Raw genomic sequence first — 14,260 nt, 5'->3', positions numbered from 1 at the left:
GATATGAATATGATGGAATAAAGAAAAAAACTATAGCACAGAACAGGATGCTTAACTGAGACATACCATACCATAAAATGGAAATAAAAAAGGTTGAAAAAGCATGCTAGAAAAATCTTTGGAGTTTTATCCCCAGTTTCCATGAAACAATGTGGACTTACTTTCTGGAGGGACCCTATCTTTGTGTGGGCATCCTGACAAACTGCGGTGATGGGGGTAAAGCCCCGTTACATGGCCAGTTCCATCACACCCAGGGGTAGGACATTTGCTCTCTTTCTTTTCTGTTCTTGAGGGATCTATAATTTACAACAAATGTGTCAAGTGAATTATGCTTTCCAAATTTCTGTAAGAAGGTTCATTTACTGTTGCAAGTTATTCTTTGGTAAATGTTCTTAAAAATACTAGAAGAAAAAACTGCTGCTTCTTAAAACAATTTTGTCACTTTTGTTCCCGTTATCTTCTTTTCATACCACAGGCTCCTATGATCCCAGCAATACTTATCATAGTGATTGGGGAGTGACCTTCTTACAGCAAAGCCACACCACTGTCAATCAATGTTCTCCTGGCAAGCATCAACTTAAGAGTGTAAAGACACTCTGAAACTGTTAGCTGGTTCCCCCTTTCTTTTCAGTACTATTTGCCTGATGTACTGAAGCCTGCAAATGTACTGTCATAGAAGTTCAGTCTCTTGAGGTTAGCAGACCCAGCTCCTTAGCATACTGGATTCAACGATTCAGCACAAATATATCCTTATTCAAAGTCACTCTAAGCAGATGACACTGATTTTCCTAAATTCCTTATGAAGTAGTAGAATACAAAAGCATATAAAAGCATTTTTTTCCTCCAGTAAGCCATGATAGGGTAAAAGATCTAATCAGATGTAACAATCCCTTATTTTGAATTTGGGCCATTATAATCATGCATCTATAAAGTTTGTGTATTCGTAAGCTTAAAAGGTGAATAATCTTCTATAATGAGGTTTGTTTCTTTGTGTACAAGTCAACGAAAGGGCCTCAGGAGACTTCTGTTCAATAAACTATTGTTTTCTGCCAAGAAAGTAATGGAACTGCTGATGAAATTATTCCTGAACTAGAACTTGATCACATATTTCGTCAGTTTGTTTCCTGTAATAGAACATTTGTAAAGTAACATCTCAGGGCTTCCAACTCAGCACGTAATACAAGCTACACCACATCATCTTTAACACTGTTGCCTGATTTATACACCAGTATTTAAGAAAAAAGTTTCATGCTACTCTGGCTACAAAGATTCCGTCTTATTCTAAGTTAATAGCTAAAAGCAAACATCATCACCCATTCTAGTTCTTCCATCAGTCCTGAATTCAGAACCCAAACTGATCTATCATCTTTTATGTATTTTATGCTGCTCCTGTTATTTCTTTGCTGCAGGATATATGCTTTTTTGCCTTTGGAAATAAGGTTTTGCTATTAGGTTTCTATTAAGTCTTATGGTAAAAATCAGCCCTGGGTTAGCAGGTACAATCCCAGTGACATCAAGGGACCCTTTCAGTACTTCTAGAGATTTGGGTGCAATCTCCTTTTAGTAGATAAAGTGTACAGACTACCCACAGTTCACATTCAGTTGCAGGTTTTTATTTTTATAGTCTCATGTGGTTGTTGCATTTTCTAAATTCCAAACCCTTGCTCAACCATCTTGGCTTATGAGAAACTCTTTATCATATGGTGATTGCTCTCCTGGCCTAATGTCCAATACTAACTTTTAATATCACACTTTAAACTTAGCTGTCACAAATGCATTTCTAATTGCTAATGTTTTATATTAGTTTGCATGTATGTCAGGTGTAACATACAGTACTATGTTTTCTGCTGTTCAATGGTAAATGTATTTATTTACAAAATTTCATCTTCAAAGCTCTGTCCAGTCACATAAACATCACAAAACCCCTGTGAAGTAGGTAAATACCATTACCCCCAGTTTACACTTTGGGAAATTGAGTTTTAGCAGTTAAACGCAAGGGCACAGAAGGAGTCAGTATCAGAGCTAGGATTAGAACTCAGGAGTTCCTTCCACATATACCTGTGCTGAGACCACTAGACCACCAGTCCCATTTTCATTCTCACACACAACTCTGTTCAACTCTTTGTATAAAGCACACTGAAATGTGGGGAAAGTGTTAGATAAGTGAATAAATCATAAAAATAAATAAAATAAGTATAATGTAAATATACCAGTATTCAAGGACTATTAAAATGCAGATGATTAACACAATAGACCATAAAGGCTTCTCTAGAGCCCACGGACTAGAACCTCAGCTGATGTAAACTATGTAGCTCTATAGTAGTCAGTGGAGGAATGCCAATTTAGACCAGCTGAAGAGCTTGTCTTACAGTGCCATGCAAATCCTCCTGAGTATTCAGATCCTTAGAATAATAGGGTTTATGAGCTCCAAAAGAGCCTTTATGGTCTAGCAAGTCAGAAAAGATGCTGCACACTAATCTTACATTTCCAAAACTTGCATGAAATTTTATTTGCACAATTTCCCATTGACTTAATAGAAGACATCCAGCTAAAACTCTATGCAACTATGCAGAAAACTTAGGGCTCAGGATTATATTCACCTCTCAATATAAACGCGTATATATTTGGACTAGCTGATCTGCTCTTATTGAATCCCTTCCTCCAATAGAGAATATTACTTTTTTGTTTTTAATTTTTTTTAAGAGCTTAATCCTGAAATCCTCACTGAATCCTTGCCACAGTGGCAGTTTTGCCTGAGCAAAGCTTGCCCAAGCTGGGTCACAAGGTTTTAAAAGTCATCAGTCTTGGAGGAAAGAGTCTCTGGAAGATTTTAAATGGAAGAAAAAAAGGTGGCTTGCCGTGCCTTTGTTGTTTCAGTGATCTCTGAGAGCAGAGCTCCTGAAGAGAGAAGACAGGAGTTACGATTCTTCCTAGAAACCTCCACCCTGAGAATATTTCCCTTTAATTGTATCATTCATCTCTTTGGAGAACTTTTGCAAGCATGTTTGGGAGATTATATGTGATATGAGAGTGAATGACATAAATAACTCCCTTTCTTTCATCCCCCCTCTAATTCACTGCAATATTCTGTTTTTCTCAATCTTGTCTAGAGTGAGGAAGGAATCATTCTCCTCCCCCTCTCCTCCAGCCTTTCATCTATGAAGAACAGAGAAGGGTCACAGCTGTAAAGTTTCCTGATCCAAACTACCATAAATTTCAGGGCTTTCCTTTGTATCCAAGGGTTGTGTTTGGGTCTATCTCTAATTCATCGGGCAGTCCTTAGAAGTAGGTTGGCATCAGGGAAGCTCTAGAAATCACTGAAATAAGAAGCCCATATTTCTACTACTACTATATTAATCCTTTGGCGACTGCAGAGATATATGTTTATGTGTTTTCCTAAGCATTCGTGGGTTGGCAGATCTGGAAAACACTGTTTTAAGGATTTTAATGTCAGCACTGGTTTGACATGTTCTGTTTGGTTTTGTTACATACACACATTACGAAGGGAACATACACCTATTATGTGTCACATGCAAACAATAGAAAAATCCACATGGCTATGGAATAACTGTTTAACTAAACTTAAACAATGTCTTCCCCAAACACCCAACATTACTAGTTCATACAGTGGACTACAATCTTTGTGTCTGAAAGCAAACAAAATTTCTAAGCTACATTGCAGACGAGTTTCTGAAACCAATAACTTCCATGTTCCTGTTTGTATAACTTATAAGAGACTGGCTATTTCCCCCTCTTAAAACTTGTTTATAAAATAAAAAATCTCCTGATCTGAGATGTGGTGTGCCAACTTTAATCTCACAGCCAGATTTTATGGCCATGTTATCACCCTTTGAAACCAGAGGTTTATAATGGAAAAAAACAAAATAACCCACCGCCCCAAACCCACAGTCTAAATTATAGAGATGAAACCAGGTGTTTCTCTATAAGAAATACAATATATAACCAATCCAGCAGCATGCTTATCACCTCCTTAGAAATGCAGAGCCCTCACTTCCATTAAAGTCAATAGGAATTCAGGGTGTTCAACAACTTTCAGAAGGTATTGAATGCTGTATAGGACAGAGCCCTAATGCATATATATGTGGACACACACAGAGGGGTGTGTTAATATAAACACACCATTACTGGGATAATTCTTTAAATTAATACATATTTTAAAATTAACTTTATATCCATATATAAATATATATAGATATAATTATGGTTAAGGCAGCACCTTAACTGTTTCCACAATGGAATGAAACCAGTGAAGTGGAATGCATATAAGAAAGAAATTGCTATTGATCTCAGCCCAGGCCACACTATGCCTTGCATAGCAAACGGTTTCCATTACCTTAGTATCTTAAGATAATTAATGTGCAGTCACTGCCCCTATCTTATGTTATCGGTCATTCTGATACTGTTCAATTTCTATCAGGCAACTCTACGTTTTAGATGGGAGCGGCTTCATCAATAACTGTCATTTGATGATAATTTTATAAATCATGATGCCACCTACCCAATCCAATCTGTAAAATATGCACTTCATAGCTGATTGACTAACTGCTACATAAATCCCCATCATTCAATAAAGTATGCAATGCAATTCTCCTCATATTTTTAGTCATAATACCTGTTAGAATCATCTTTGCCTCTTTCAACATGATCTCTTATTTGTTTTGTTTCCCTGAAAAGTTATGTTTTTCTATTTAGCCAAATGATATTGCACTGAAATACTGTACATGTTTCTAACACTGTAGAATGAGTTGTTCTATTAGGTAGTCACAGCATGATGCTATTTTAGAATCACGCCATAGTCATACAAATTAAATAAACAATGACTTCACATTAGAGTTCTAAGCATCACTTATTAGCACGTTAGCTCACACTTTTTCATGACACAACATACAGTATATAGAAATATTACCTTTACCATAATATGGCTTTTTGACATGGCCGTCACTGGATTTAGGCTTCCTGTCATCCCCAGAAAGTTGTCGTGGAGGCTGTTCCTCAAATGATCTCATATTATCCCTCCTTCCAGCTTCCATTGCCATTTTTTCCCTCATGGCTTTTGCTCTTTCAGTTTCCAAAGCAATAGCTTTCTCAAGCAGGGTTAAGTTACCTTTTGTCATATCAAAAACTTCTTCAGACCTGTCTGAAGTAATAGAGGTGGTATCATCATCTCTTTCATGACACCCATCCTCCTTTGCACAGCTAGAAAAAGTTCTAGATCTGGGGCTCAACTGTTCTTCAAGCCTCATTAAGTTCATCATGTCAGAGTAATTCCGATCTGGCGTTCTTCCTTGGAAGTCATCTTCTTGCCTGACATGTTGACGAGCATTCATATTTTGCTGCTGGTTTCTTTCCTGTGGGTTTGTCTCACTAAGTTTCCTAGCCAGATCAAAACACTGGTTCCTTAAGCATTCCAAACTGCTGAGACACACCTCTTCATCACTCTCTTCCACCATTTTTTCCATAAGTCCATTGTTCATAGGCTTTCCTAGCATTACAAAGTTCATATTTCTGTTATCTTGCTGTGAAATATTGTCTGCATAATTTCTGTCATTAATGTTTTCTGAAAGCACTACACCATGTCCTTGTGCTAATAATTTAAGGGAGTCCACTGTTTCCCTAACAACATCACTGTCTAAATCTAAACTCAGCTCACTTTTCCGACCAATATTTTCATTTTTGTCACTATCATCTTCCAGACTATTAGATGTATTGCTGTTCATTTCTGATTCTGTCCTGGCTCTGTATGCTGCATCCTCTGCAATTTTGCCAAGATTTAACAATGACTTGGCCACCAGTTCATCATAATTATCATACTCATCATTATTGTTATCGTCTTTTTCTGTGTCTTGCATTATTCGAGTATTGTGACAATTCATTTGATGGTCTTCTGCATAAAAAAAGAAAGAAACATAGAAAGAAACAAAGAAAGAAAGAAAAAGGAAAAGAAAAGAAAAAAAGTGGCTAGAATTGGAACTGTTGTTGCAATAGCATGGACAGAAAACAAACTGCACGTCAAATACTGTTTATCATACAGAAGCTCTAGAACACTAAGACCCATGTTCACATAAGTAGAAACCACTTGTATTAAGAAAATGAATATCTGTAAAGCCCAGAAGGGCATTTTTATATATTTGCTATGCACCATTAATTTATTTCATTTATCATATAATAAACTATTAATTATGCAGGAAAAAAGACAATTTTTACAAAATTTTATTAATCAGCATTATTTGTAAAATATTAAGGCATAAATTCTTCTATTCCCCCTTTCACTTCTTTATGTATAGTTTTATTGGGGTTATTATAATTATATTATTCAAACTATTATATTTCCTTAGGTTGGTTTAACTTTCCTCACTCCCATCTTTTTAAAAGAGTGAGCATTATAGGGTCTGTTTTCTTAATTAATTAATGTACACCAAAAGAGAATTGGCTCTTATATAAGCACCATATACATCATTAGTGCTATATGAAAAACAACTGCAAGACAAGTACACAAAGAGGTACAAATACATTTCAATAAGTGCACCCGTAGCTAGAATTCAAAATCTATTGCTCAGCTATTGCAAACTATGAATAAGTAAAAAACTGTGATAATCATTACATAAAAGGAAAGTAGAAATAACAGTATGTACAATATAAGTGTAAGTAGCTACACTATCCCCAGTTTAGATTCGCTTACATACATGACATTGGCTTCTATCCAAAGTGTCTTGTCTATACAAAAGCCACATTAGATAACTCCTGTATTGGCTTGTTATCCTGTACATCACAATATCACAAGATGAGACATCATAACTCTGTTTTACGAGTTCTGCTCCAATAACTAATGAGTAACAGAGGGGCAACTCTGTGAATAGAATGAGTCACTCCGAGACACCAGGGATACCCTTGGATATATCTCATGGTAATTCAAAAGTTAATGTGCATCACCATCATACAAGTTCTTAAATAAACATAGGTCAATTGTTATTGACTAAAAACACAATATAAAATATATTTTGACACTCAGCTACTCAAACATTTTGAATATTTGCTGCAAGCACTTATATGTAACAGTAACTCACATTTTTTAAAAAAGGACTTCCCCAATTTAGTAATTAGCATGATGCACTGGGCCAGCTCAATCAATGGAGTTATGCTGATTTGCACCAGCTCAAGAGCTGGCCCATCAGCATAAGCTAACATCATAGGGACTCAGATGTATTTTGGTACAATTGTAGATATAACAATTTCTTAGCTATGACCTTTGTGCTTTGGGTTAAACAAAATGTAGTGGGAAATTTCAGGTAGCAGGAGAATTTAATTTACTAATATTTGCTGACAGGCATGCTTTTGGCATAAAAGAATATTTTCTGCAGGTTGGCGGACAAAAGAATAAGTCAGTATTTAAAATACAAAGCTTAACAGTGAGAAATATAATACTTTAGCCACATGCTAGTGTTCATGCTACATAGTGGTTGGGGATCCCGGGATGAGAGGAAGCTGTAGTTAAGCAGCAGAACTGATATACATAGCGGATTAGGTTGTGTCTAGGAAAGGAAGAGCAGAGATCCGAGGGTAGTATATTGTACAAACTACATTAGCTAGTTAAGTATAGTATAGAGGATTATAAACAAGTAAAGATGTGTGTTATATTCAGCTGATAAGAAAACCTAATTCATTGTCATCAAACCCATTTTTATTGTCAATCTTGGTATTATTTTAGTTTACAAGTCTATTATTTTTGTGATATTCAAAATTTGGATGGCCTCAGTTCACTAAAATTGAGGTGTGTCAGAACCTGGTTTTCTCAGTGCAAGACTTGAGATAGAGTTCAGCTATTTAAAAATTTTCCGTTTGATATGTTTGCATAGAAGTAGGTACTTAAGTTAGACAATTAGTCTGTGGTATAAGAAAATCAAATGCATTTAATACTCTAATGATCATATTCTAAAATGAAATTTATAAACAAATCTCACATTACTGTAAATATTACAGCCCAGGACCATCTGTATGAAGAATATTCAGTGGAAACTGCTGCTTTCACATAGTACTTCTTGCAGTTGTGTCTGATAGGCAGCCAGAGGTGGAAGAAGTAACAGGGAGAACAATTAATGAGGCAGTAAACTACACCTCCGAAAAATGCTGATGTGTTCAAGCCTAAGACTTTAACTTCCAAAAGCTGTTGTAAAGCCAACGTGAGTTTAACAGCATATTGAAACACAGGACATGAAAATGTATATATTCTCAGTTCAGTCATACTAGGACTGGTCATGTGTGCGTTGAGTGTTCCACACAACACCTTTTGAACCTTTGAATTCTGAGTTGGTGTTTTGACTTGAATGACGGGCATGTGGATGATTACCAGTGGATGAAGGTGCAGCACTTTGCCTATATTACAGTGCAAAGCCAAAATACGAATCCCTTATTTCCTGAGTAAAGACATAAATTCCTTTGGAGTGCTTGTGAAGCTGGATAAAAGCTGTAACTTTAACTTTATTCTGTGAGTTTGGTTTTATCCATTTAAGCTCTCCTGCCCATTCAACTGAAAAAAAGGAGGAGATGGGCAAGTGGTGGAGAAGAAGAAAGTGTAATGTTTGAATCTTTGATGAGGGAAACAGGGGAATAAATTATTTAAATCCTCCAGTTATTATTTGCCTTCCACTTTATATTTATTTAAAAACAATTATGTTTCTAGGGAAACATTTATTAATTAACTGCATGAAGTAACTTTTTTCTTTTTTTTCTCTTCTTTTTTTGAGGAAAACTACAGACGCATGTACAGTTCTCCAGGGCCATCAGCACTCTGGCCAGATCCAGTAGCGCTCTTATGCATGTGCTTAGTTTTGAAGCTACGTACTTAAGTGCTTTGCTGGGTCAGGCAAGAATGGTCATCACCCCGAAGGTTCAAGTCCCAACATGGTTGGTTAACATGATTTTCGAAATATTTTAGTTTAACAATGAGGCAAAATTACTCTATACAAAACAATGTTACTTCCCTTTGAGTCAACTATATAAAATCTTACCATGCTATTATTATTTTTATGCTACCAAAGTTTAACTTTTAACTGGTTCCTCACAATTTGTCTGTTTAATGATAATATGAATTTTATTAGGACTCCACACATTATAGGTGAGATCTTGATTGACTGTTATATGGCTACGTGGGGAGGGAGTATGGCACCTTATCCAACCGCTTACACAACCTGGCTTAAATTGTAACAGTTACACCTGGGAACGCAGATAGGCTGCTACCAAAATGTTTCCCCAAGGTACAAATGGCCAAGAGTGGGGTGGGCGGGGGTGGATGCAGCTATCACTCTGATCCTTCCTATATGCTGCCTGGCTGCATGGACAGGGAATAATCATAAGGGGAGTTGCAGATTGTGCTCCCCACATCCTGGCCCAAACAGGAGGTCTCCTGGTTCTCTCCTGGGAGGGTACCTCCTCTCTTACTATGCCTTGCTGTGCCTTTAAGACATGATCTAGCCTTATGTAAGTGGTGTCAGTCTACAGATGGTTTGGCAATAGAGAAGACTTAATTGTTGGCCGGAATCTGTGTGTCTGTTTCTCTAAGTGTCTTGAACATTTCTTCACTTGTGAGGTAAACTGGGTACCTTGTAGTTTGTAGGGAGTAGTTCTGTGATGAGCCAAAGTATAATTTCCTCCATGGGTTTGACCATGGGAGTTGCTCTTTACATATCCTATAGGAAACAACAAACATCAAGATGTGCTGTTATACTAGGTAGCTGGACACTTTTCAGCAGTGTTTTAAAGCATCAGGTTCCTTCAGCCACCTGAACATATGTGTGTTCCTGTATTACTGCCCTTACAAAAGTGAAGCATATTGGCTTTTCCATAGCACCTTTCATCCAAGGATCTCAAAGCACTTTACAAAAATTAATTAATAAAGCCTCACAACACCCCTGTGAGGTAGGTATTTTTAGCTCCATTTTACAGATGGGAGAAATGAGACACAGAGAGATTGAGTGAGCCATTCCAGATCACTCAGTGAGTCACTGGAGAGCCAGGAATAAGACTTAGACCTCCCGACAGTGCTTCCTCCCTTTGCTTCTACCAAATACATTTTTATACATCTCTTTGGTAGAATAAACCTTGCTATATTTTTACTATAAGAACTCATGCAAAGTAGCACCTTCTTTTTAAAAGGAAAATATACAGCATTTAGTTTCAGAGATTCTGCAGAGAGAGGCAATGATACTTCAGTAGTAGCTACGTTCCTATCAAAAGCCACAGATTTCACAAACCAAAGGTTTCTCAAAGCTGTGGCGTGCCTGTCATTTTATCTGCCTTTTCATGGGCATGAGGGAAAACAACATGGCTACCAATTCCCAACCTATGCAGTTATACTAGCTTCCTGAACAGATGGAATTTTTCATCATCCAATCAGAATCCTCTGTTTTTTATGACACCTGACTCATCTCACTTAGTCATACACCAGTTCCTAACTGTTCAGTATGCAATGTAATTGGGTTGCCCCTTTCCTCCTTCTGGTCCAACAAAGTGAAAAATATATATGTTCATACATAGGTCTACACACCACACAAACATGTCTGGAATATTTTAAAGTCAGTCTAAAAAAGTTGAAAGGGACACTTTCAGATCATATAAGGTCGAAATTTCTAGATGTTTGCAAAACGAACTTCTTCGCTTTTCATTTTTACAAAAATGATTTACAAACAGAAATTGGCTTCTTTTCTGGAAAAATCGTATAAGGGAGGAAACTGAGGTGAGGAAAACTCAGTGAGCTTCTGCCAAATTCTTCCACTCTGGGTAGGGTTTCTTTCCACCCCTCCACTGAGGAAACAGAGGCCTCACACTGTGGAAGAGTCTAATCCAAAATTCACTGAAGTCAACTGGAAAAACTCCCATTGACTTCAATGGAATTTGGATCACACCCCAAATCTTTCAAAATCTATGTGGACTCCAAGGATCCAGTAGGTACTCAAGACTGACCATGTGTAACTCTTTGCCTCTGCCCCAGTTCCTGTTATTCTCCTTTGCTGTGAGTGTGTTACATTAAAAAACAAAGCAATTTATTTGTATAATATTTGACAGCTTTTTTTACTTCTATTTGCAAATACATAAAATACAATATCCAGGATAAAAAAAATTGGCTAATTTCTTACATGCATTTTAATTACTATATAACATCTATGTCATTTTTTCCTACTTCTCCCTAAAAAACACTTACTATAGTGGTAATGTTGGGTTCCACTGCTTAGAATCTCCCACAATAATTACAGCATTCAAGTAATAGCCAATGCTCAATGAGAAATGAATGAAGTGCAGAAGTCATTAAACACTGTAAGGAAAGTCTGAGCTGAAGAACACAGCACATCACAGTGGGGTTCAGTATTGTAAAACAGGAGTGAATGCTGCAGAGCAGGTCTGTACAGACCTTCAGATATTGTACATAATTAACTATTCTTTCTTACTGTGTCTTTTCTTCCTTAAAAAAATTATTTTCTTTCAGTTACCACGTTAGTCTTTTCATTTTCTCTCTGTTCCACTTCTTATCTGGTCTTACTAACTGATGTATGGTGCAGGGTTGTTGGGATTTTCCCTTCAAACAGGAAAAAGTGCTGGTATTTGAAAAGGAATAGTAGGCACCCTTGCAGAATCAGAATTTGTACCTAACTATAGAACTCTCAATGGCAAAGAAAGATGTTCTTTAATTGTTCATATTAAGATAAAATTGAAAATAACCAACATACGTTTTAATTAATAATTTTGGAACCATGAAATTGATAAATGTGCTCTCGTAAAAAATAATGGGTGTCTTCTCATCTCAATGGGCAGGGATTCAGCTACAGTTTCACCCTTTTCTGATAATCCTAATCTCGCTCTTCTGTCTCCCTTTGTATCCCTCTTGTGACCACTGGTTTTTGTTCCATATGAGCCAAGGGTATTTTCTAGCCCTCTGTGGCTCAAACAGCTTTTACCATCACCTCCTGTGCTCTCAGTATTCCTTTTCAGATCCCCACCCACCCAATTATTGATTATTGTTATTTATGCAGTACCAGAGTCGTGTTCATGATGCTTTACAGTAAACATGTTTCTTTCCAAAACAGGGTATGATCTAAGGGTCGATTCCTGCCAACTCAATTCTACCACCCTTACTCATGTTGAATAATAACCTGCCTCACAAATATTCCCATTAGGTGGTGGCAGAATATGAGAAGTTTGTCCTCAGGAACATTCCCATTGACATTATAGAATCAGCCATGCAATTAGACAAAGAGAGAGCTCCAGACAAGCAAGGAAGAGATTAGAGGGTAAGATTTTCTTAAAATAAGGCCATGCATTTGTTCAACAGTTAAAATTTTTGCCATTCTTATGCACAATGTAGGGTTGCCAACCCTCCGGGATTGCCCTGGAGTCACCAGGAATTAAAGACTAATCTTTAATTAAAAAGTATGTCATGCGATAAAACCTCCAGGAATACGTCCAACCAAAATTGGCAACCCTAACAGTGAGTAGTATGTTACTCTACAAGTAACTTCATTTATTGAAATGGAACTCCTTGCAGAGTACGATAACTATTCAGTGTGAATAAAAATGACAAGATCTAGCCCACAGTATTTAATTCCCCCTCTTTGTTGTTGTTGTTTTTGTTTTGTGTGACATTCTTCTGAATATCTCCAGGGAGCACAGGGATATCTGAAGGGGCAGTTTTAACAGCAACCATTCTCCAAGGGGTATGCCAGTTTTTTCCTCACTCTTAGGCTATGTCTACATTGCAACCAGGAATGTGATTTGCAGCTCATGTAGACGTATCCACCTTAGCATTAATCTAGCTAGATGGCTATAAATAGCACTGAGAATATGGTGGTGCAGGCTTCAGTGCAGGACACAAATTTCAGTGTGTACCCAGGTGATTCAGGCAGGTTTGTATAACTCATGCTGAAGCCTGCTTTGAGGCATCTTCACTGCTATTGTTAAGCAGGCTAGCTAGATGAAAGCAAGCGTGGGTTCTTCTACACAAGCTGCAATTCTCACCCATGGTCTGGCCTCTCTTTCCAAAACTGCATTCACCTCTGACTTGACCTGAGGGGAAGTACTTACTTTCTATTTCCTTCTTATGAAAAAAATATATACATTCCACTTGCCTTTCTTTAATAACAGTGTCCTACTCAGTATCAACTTATGCACCTAGATGGCATTTCCACAGGGCTGGGACTTTTGTCTCACAAGCATTATATCTCACCATGGCAGTGGTATACAACCTTTCAGTCAAACGGCAAAACATTATTGCAGAAAAGGTTAAGAGGCCGTAATCAATACTTTGGGACAGACCCTCTGGCCTGCTCCACTCCCTTTGCACAGAGACTGTGCAGGGGTATGGGTAGATAATCAGGGAGCTGTGACTGAGGCTGCTTCTCATCTTCTACTGCTTTCACTTCTCCTAGGCTTTCTAGAGGGAGCAATGGGCTGGGTAAAGTAGGGGAGCCATTCTGTGTCAGGCATTCCCCTGGGCTCAGACATAGCCAGTTGAGTGTGTACTGGTTTCCTGCTCTAACTCAGGCTCCCATTGTCCACCAGGGAAGCTGGTGATGAAGCAGCAAAATCTGCTCTCCAAGCCCTGCAATACAGCAGGGGAGCTGCAGCACAGAATGAAGAGCAGCTACTCACAGATCTAGTTCACAGCAGAGCTGCTCTTGGGGCTGTGGTGTAGACCACTCAGGAACCAGAGACCTCCCTACCTTCTCCCTACAGCAGCAGGCCCAATCTGAACACCAGTTTAAAAATCACAGAAAGCAGCTCAGGGAACATGTTTCCAATCCATAATAACATGCACATTTTCTTCTTAGCACAGTTGTCTTCTAGGGCCATAGATTGGATGCTACTGGGGCATGAAATCTCCTTTTACCTACAACACACTGAGCAATCCTGACTCACATTCTTTTACTCAAAGCATTGTGTTTCTCTTTGCTGCATAGCTTGTTGAGGATCAGCAATAGTCTGTTACACAGAAGGAATTGCCGGGGGAGGTGAGGAGCTAGTTTAAGGTATTTTTGGGTTGTGGACAGGGACAAAGTTACGTGGGAACAGACTGATGATGGTTAAGTGGAATGACTTGTTTATGCTGGTTTGGGTGATGTGGAAATGATTATATCCAGTTAGATGAATCTGCTCTCCATTATGAGCTTGAGGATGTTCTTGTTAGGTTAGATTTTATTTTGGGAAGGGATCTTCTGGGTGTTTTCTTAATAATGCTGTCTGATCAACCCTCAGG

General features: G+C 37.9%; 1 protein-coding gene across 24 annotated transcripts in view; it reads right to left on the bottom strand.

The window, feature by feature from the left end:
- The window catches only part of MYT1L (myelin transcription factor 1 like), a 380,619-nt gene that overhangs the window by 103,074 nt on the left and 263,285 nt on the right, over positions 1 to 14,260 (bottom strand). For 17 of the 24 annotated variants that reach the window (XR_012157935.1, XR_012157936.1, XR_013635539.1 and 14 more), the window contains 2 exons: positions 4,928 to 5,905; positions 162 to 296 (listed from right to left, as the gene is read on the bottom strand). The exons of 1 other annotated variant lie outside the window; for it this stretch is intronic. Coding sequence is in view for 20 of the 23 variants with exons in the window: in XM_073336127.2 (XP_073192228.1) it covers positions 162 to 296; positions 4,928 to 5,905 (1,113 nt within the window). In the remaining 3 variants the exon portion in view is untranslated. The remainder of the gene's footprint in view (positions 1 to 161; positions 297 to 4,927; positions 5,906 to 14,260) is intronic. 6 more of the 24 variants (XM_073336120.2, XM_073336122.2, XM_073336133.2 and 3 more) reach the window with 4 other exon arrangements.

The sequence above is a fragment of the Lepidochelys kempii genome, chromosome 3 (assembly GCF_965140285.1).
Source record: "Lepidochelys kempii isolate rLepKem1 chromosome 3, rLepKem1.hap1, whole genome shotgun sequence".
NCBI lineage: Eukaryota > Metazoa > Chordata > Testudines > Cheloniidae > Lepidochelys > Lepidochelys kempii.
The sequence above is the reverse complement of the archived record's forward strand: the minus strand, read 5'-3'. Positions and strand labels throughout refer to the sequence as shown.